This window comes from Sesamum indicum, linkage group LG8, assembly GCF_000512975.1.
Source record: "Sesamum indicum cultivar Zhongzhi No. 13 linkage group LG8, S_indicum_v1.0, whole genome shotgun sequence".
NCBI lineage: Eukaryota > Viridiplantae > Streptophyta > Magnoliopsida > Lamiales > Pedaliaceae > Sesamum > Sesamum indicum.
Genome location: NC_026152.1, coordinates 17,963,823 through 17,969,842, shown reverse-complemented (window position 1 = coordinate 17,969,842; position 6,020 = coordinate 17,963,823). Strand labels below are relative to the sequence as shown.

At 42.1% G+C, this 6,020-nt stretch overlaps 2 protein-coding genes across 2 annotated transcripts; one reads left to right on the top strand and one right to left on the bottom strand.

Annotated features, from left to right (window-relative positions):
- Positions 1-2,611, top strand: LOC105169197 (laccase-14). Its single transcript, XM_011089538.2, has 6 exons — positions 1-110; positions 185-336; positions 462-706; positions 1,027-1,155; positions 1,225-2,172; positions 2,321-2,611. The coding sequence occupies exons 1-6, from the start codon at positions 3-5 to the stop codon at positions 2,449-2,451; spliced, it is 1,713 nt and encodes a 570-aa protein (XP_011087840.1). The 5' UTR covers positions 1-2; the 3' UTR covers positions 2,452-2,611.
- On the bottom strand, positions 2,800-5,773 carry LOC105169195 (beta-xylosidase/alpha-L-arabinofuranosidase 2-like). The gene is made up of 7 exons (XM_011089537.2): positions 5,319-5,773; positions 4,917-5,204; positions 4,636-4,805; positions 4,440-4,537; positions 3,986-4,336; positions 3,498-3,908; positions 2,800-3,425 (listed from the first exon to the last, which is right to left on the bottom strand). The coding sequence occupies exons 1-7, from the start codon at positions 5,733-5,735 to the stop codon at positions 2,854-2,856; spliced, it is 2,307 nt and encodes a 768-aa protein (XP_011087839.1). The 5' UTR covers positions 5,736-5,773; the 3' UTR covers positions 2,800-2,853.

The following is a 6,020-nucleotide window of genomic DNA, read 5'->3' as shown; positions in this document are numbered from 1 at the left end:
AGATGGGAGTCAACAACTGTCCAAAGCCTGCAGGAATGTTGGCTGTCGTGTTCACTCTGGCAGTTCTTGTTCAAAGTGCTTATGGCAGAATTCATCACCATAGATTTGTGGTACAGCTTTTGTATGTCTCAGCAACCATTCATCCTCTTCTTGATCACGTATGCTTAAAGCCTCATTGCTGCAGGTGAAGTCAAGTTCATACACTAGGCTGTGCAGCACAAAGAAAATCCTGACGGTGAACGGAAAGTTCCCCGGCCCGACTCTAACAGCTAGCAGAGGGGATAGATTGATCATCCAGTTCCACAACAAGGCTAAATACAATATAACACTTCACTGGTACATGCATTTTTCATCGATTCTGTATTGTGCTGATGCAGCAGAGTTCAGATTGTGTCTGTCCTGTTTCAGACAAGAATTTTTCAAAGTTGTTGAAATTTTGAGGTTTGAATGTCCTTTTTCAGGCATGGAGTGAGACAGCCGAGAAATCCATGGTCGGACGGTGCGGAGTATGTTAACCAGTGTCCTATTAGGCCAGGGGAGAAGTTCACTTATAATGTTCAATTGACAACAGAAGAAGGAACTATGTGGTGGCATGCACACAGTGGGTGGGCAAGAGCAACTGTACATGGAATGATCATTGTATATCCAAAGCCTGGGACTAGTTATCCTTTTCCTAAGCCTTATGCTGAGGTTCCCATTATTCTAGGTAATTTGATCCGACTGCCATGCAAATTAGACTAAATTAAGGATTAAAAATTATTAAACTTTGTGAAGTTATATCAAGTGTACCAGATTGGTTTTATGGCATTCATGATGTTATAAAAACTGCTTGAGATTAGGAAATTAATTTGTGGAGTATATGATATGAAAGGACATATATAATGGGGTGAAGGTGACGATGACAAGACCACGGTGACATCGGCTAGTGTTAATAAAACTTCCGGAAAGATCATTGTAATTAACTTATAAATATAAAAAGGGATATAGCTCTCTAATGCATTTAAATATTGCAAATCTGGTAAGCAGGGGAATGGTGGAAAAAGAACGTGATGGACATACCAGGAAATGCAAATAAGACTGGAGGAGAACCAATACTGTCTGATGCTTACACTATCAATGGACAACCTGGTGATCTGTATCCATGCTCCAAACAAGGTAATCCAACTTTGTTTGCACTAGTATGTCCCCTTTGAAAGCCTCATTAATTCACCTCTACTTCTGTAGAAACTTTTAGAATGAATGTGAAGCATGGAGAAAGATATCTCCTCAGAATAGTCAGCGCTGTCATGGACGAAAACGTCTTCTTCTCCGTCGCGCAACACAAACTTACCTTGGTGGGAACGGATGGATTCTACACGCAACCGTTTCAAACGGACTACATCATGATCACTCCAGGCCAGTCGATGGACGTTTTGTTGGAAGCAGATCAACAGTCTAGTCATTTATATTACATGGCTGCTAGAGCTTATTCAAGTGCATTTGGAGCCGGTTTTGACAAGACTACAACGACAGGGATTTTGCAGTATGGAAGAGCATCCGATCATTCTTCGTCTCCTATTTTTCCTCGACTCCCTCCTTATAACTCCACACAAGCATCGACTGAATTTTCGAGGAGATTGAGAAGCCTGGCTAGCAGAGAGCACCCTATTGATGTTCCACTTAAGGTTGACACTCATCTTTTTTTCACAGTTTCTGTCAACCTGATCGACTGCAGGGGAAATTCGTGCAAGGGTCCATTTGGCAAAAGGTTCTCTGCCAGTTTGAACAACGTTAGTTTTGTCCAGCCTTCAGTTGACATCCTGCAAGCTTATTACCATCACATCCGTGGTGTTTTCGAGGGGAACTTTCCGAGAAATCCTCCTGTGAAGTTTGATTATACAGGCAAGAACTTGCCTGATAATCTTCTTACACCGGATTTTGGGACCAGGGCTTTGGTCTTGGAGTACAATGCTAGTGTTGAGCTGATTTTGCAGGGGACTAATGTGCTGGCCAGTGATAACCATCCAATTCACTTACATGGGTATGGCTTCTATGTCGTGGGGTGGGGATTTGGGAACTTTGACCCGGAAAAGGACCCTTTGGGGTATAATCTTGTTGACCCTCCTCAGGAGACAACGGTAGGCATCCCTAATAACGGTTGGGTTGCCATCAGATTCAGGGCAGATAATCCAGGTGAGTTAGTTTTAAATATTTTCTCCCATGTTGAAATACTTCAGTGGTGCTATGGCTTGGTGTCATCTAAGGCATGTTGGAAGAATTATATTGTGCCAGAAGATTCAAACCTAAGTATAACCATGCAAATTTGGTTTATGATGTGCAGGGGTTTGGTTCATGCACTGCCATTTGGAGAGGCATCAAAGCTGGGGAATGAGTACAATTATAGTAGTGAGAAATGGGGACACAGCTCAAACTAGACTACTTCCCCCACCCCATGATTTGCCTTCATGTTGAGATCCATACATAGCTTTTTGCAGATTGTCTTTTAGATGCTAAACTAGAGAATGCATTCATTGTTGATTCCTTATCTATTTTCTGATTAGTTCAGATAGTTTATAAACTTTAGTATTAGTTTATCACGTCCAAAATGCTTCTATTATAAACTAATTCTCAATCCAGTAGTTATATACTTTATTTGCATCTGCAGACATGAAACAATAATTCGGAACTGAAAGAAAAGTGGCAATGAACGTGTAAGAACCATCGCATCACTTATTTTTTCATAATATCATTACACAAGTTGGCATTGCAAGGAATCAATGCAAGAACAAACTTGTGACAATTATATTGAATTATTTCTTCTTCTTCAATCCAATCTTGTGTATTTTTCCCTTCCCTTCCTTTCCTCTCTTTCCTTCAAATCACCACATGCAAAGAATGCATGAGGCTTCCTATATGAAGAATATACTCTCCCAACGCCACCTTCTGGTTGCCGTTTTCATCCACAATGCTCAAATGCTTGCAAACATCGATATTGAATCTAACCAGCCCTTCTGCCTGTGGTGTCAAATGCAGCTTCTGGTATCCTATCAAGTGTTTCCGAGGTGCATTATGAACCTGTGGGGGACTTGAGAACAAGAGAACAGTGTGACTTCCGCTGTAGTTTCCTACGTTTTTGACTCTCAGATGAACGTCGATGGATGCATTCTTGCAGCTCTGCTCAACAGGGTTGATGGACCTACATGTTGACGATTGACAAACATGCCCTTCTTCCAGTGGGATGGAGACGAGCGTTGGAGCTGTAACTAACTGGTGATTGAATTGAGAGTAGCTGAGCCCATCTCCAAAATTGAAGACCGTAGGTCCGTTGTAGAAACGATATGTTCGACCAGGGTACCCTCTGGCAGGGTCAGGCCTCATATTCATGTCTGTCATTTCAACCTTTTCTACATATGATTGTGGGTACCAAGTCATAGTTAGTCTTCCACCTGCAGTATTGTGAAAGTGTCAACAGTCTTGCTAGATTGTTTTAGGAAGAAAAGTTGATTAGGAAGGCTTACTTGGATTGTATTGTCCAAAGATCACATCTGCAATTGCTGCTCCACCAGCTTCTCCAGGGAAGCCAACCCAGAGAATGCTAGTAATTTTTGGATTGTATTTCGCGAACTGTACATCCATGCTCCCTCCAGACATAATGACAAGAATTACAGGCCCTTTAGACACTTCTGCAACCTCAGTTACCAAAGTTTGTTGCTGTCCTGGAAGAGTTATATTCACCCTGTCCACGGTCTCTGTCTCGATAGATAGATCTGAACCCACAATTATAACTACAGCATCAGCTGTGGATGCAATTTTCTTGGCATCTTCTACTTGAGCACTGCCACACAAAACGTCTTCACATCCTGGCTGATATACTGTCGGGACAGAGGCTGTTAGGCTCTGCAATGGAGTCGTGTACTTACAAGGTACACCTGCAAATTGCTCCAAACTCAAGTGAGAAATACTAAATTTGTCATCAATATTCACAACAAGAAGAATGTCCAACTACCTTCATAATCTCCAAGCATGGTGTGGGTTGCATTAGCGTTGGGGCCGATCACAGCCAAGGACTTGATGGCCTGAGGGGATAAGGGCAGTGAGCTATCAGTGTTCTTGAGCAAAACAATCCCTTGTCTTGCAACTTCAAGTGCAAGTTCTTGATTTCCTGGGGTGCACACATCTTCGGGGCCAAGATTTCCGTAAAGTTGTTTGCTTGGGTCCCCATCAAAGAACCCCAATCTCATCAATGTGGCAAAATTGTTTGACACAGCTCTGTCGATAGCCGTCACGCTCAGAAGTCCACGATCTACTGCAGCTTGAGCATGATTTCTCAGAAAAGATCCACAGTTCAGATCCACGCCTGCACGAAGAAAGTTAAGATCATCATGTCCTTTATGCCAAGCTATCAGTCAAGTCCTTTTTCTTCATTCTGTATCATAAAAGCTTCAAGACCAAATACAGGCCTGAATTCATAGCCAAAGCAGCAGTCTCCTCAGGAGTTTTGGTATAATGTTGGGAATTGAACATCTCATTCAGCGAATCGAAATCCGAAACTATGTACCTACAGCAACCAAAAACACGAGCAACCATAGTTTCGAATGTTATATTCTCTTCTATGCTGTATATAAGAACTTCAAGATTTAGAATTACAACAGATACCCGTTCAATTTCCATTGGCCTCGAACCACACCAACCAACAGCTCAGGATTGCCACACGTTGGCTTACCATTCACTTGATTATACGAACACATCACGCTGGCAGGATCTCCATAAAGAACACAGCTCTTGAATGGCGGCATGTACGTGTCCTCCAAATCTTGCTGTGTTACCTAATTCGTGTAACGAAAAAAAATACATCCCATCGATGATTGCATTAGGAAAACAAAGGAGGGAGAATTTGAATCAACAAGATAGGTATATGGTCCATTTTCAAGTAGTACCACAGCATTGAAACTGTATCTCTGGATCCCTTTCCAGTTATCCAAATCATAAGCAATGTAATGCTTGCAGCAACCAGCAACCTTAAGTCTTTCTTCGTCACCGTCGTCTGTCCGTTGCAGACCTCTTACATAAGCTGCGCCGTAGTTGCTGGAAAGCAGGGGGTCTTCTCCGGGAGTTTCTTGGCCTCGACCCCATCTGGGGTCCCGAAATATGTTGATATTCGGGGAAAAGAATGTCAGCCCTGCTAATCCAGCGTTGTACATCGCTCTTGCCTCAGTGGAAACCACCTGCAGGCATCATAACTCTTCAAGACTTAGTATATCTAACATGACTATGATCTTGTAAGATTATTCAAGACAGCATATATAGGATCAAAAACTAATGCATCAAGAACAGACTACCTTTGCAATGGTCTCGAACAAGGAATCGTTGAACGTTGAGGCAGTTAGAATGACCTGAGGAAAGATAGTAGCAGCCGGGATGGGGCTGGAAAACTTGGTTCCAGGCCCGCCGTAGGAGACTCCATGTAAAGCCTCAGACCACCACTGGTAGTCCGGAATTCCAAGCCTGCTAACTCCCTCTGAACCACTGACGAGCCACCCGATTTTCTCCTGCAATGTCAGCCTGCTCACCAGATCATCAACTCGGGTTTTCAGGCCCAGTGACAGATCACAGAATCTGAAATTCTTCAGCCCTGGATTGTCCGTCACGTCGCAGGCGAAAACGGGTTTTTGCTGAGCAAAAACGGGCCCCGAATGTAGCAGAATGATGCAGAGCACGGTGAGGCAGATGAGAAGAGAATGTTTTAAAGGAGCCATTGAATTGAAATGAAGAGAAAAAGGAAGAAAAGAAAAGTTGGCGGTATAAATGCGTAGCAATCTTGAGAAGAAATTGAATTTTATATAGATAAAAATTCAGGACACTGTGAATGCTAATATTATTTTTTTCTAAAAAATTTTAGTATGAATTGGAATTTGTCCTAAACAAAAATAATATAAGTATATTAATTTAGAGTTATGAGTTATATTTATGTAGGAATACTTATCAACATCTTAATACAACACATCATACAATCAATTTTTCGTTTGATTAAATCAATAGCA

What these genes read in the sequence shown, in the direction of transcription:
- LOC105169197 (XM_011089538.2), top strand. Translation starts at nt 3, where the DNA reads ATGGGAGTCAACAACTGTCCAAAGCCTGCAGGAATGTTGGCTGTCGTG. An exon ending in TACAATATAACACTTCACTG is followed by an intron (nt 337 to 461) that starts GTACATGCATTT and finishes GTCCTTTTTCAG; the next exon opens with GCATGGAGTGAGACAGCCGA. An exon ending in GTATCCATGCTCCAAACAAG is followed by an intron (nt 1,156 to 1,224) that starts GTAATCCAACTT and finishes CTACTTCTGTAG; the next exon opens with AAACTTTTAGAATGAATGTG.
- LOC105169195 (XM_011089537.2), bottom strand. Translation starts at nt 5,735, where the DNA reads ATGGCTCCTTTAAAACATTCTCTTCTCATCTGCCTCACCGTGCTCTGC. An exon ending in GATACAGTTTCAATGCTGTG is followed by an intron (nt 4,806 to 4,916) that starts GTACTACTTGAA and finishes TACACGAATTAG; the next exon opens with GTAACACAGCAAGATTTGGA. An exon ending in CATGCTTGGAGATTATGAAG is followed by an intron (nt 3,909 to 3,985) that starts GTAGTTGGACAT and finishes AGCAATTTGCAG; the next exon opens with GTGTACCTTGTAAGTACACG.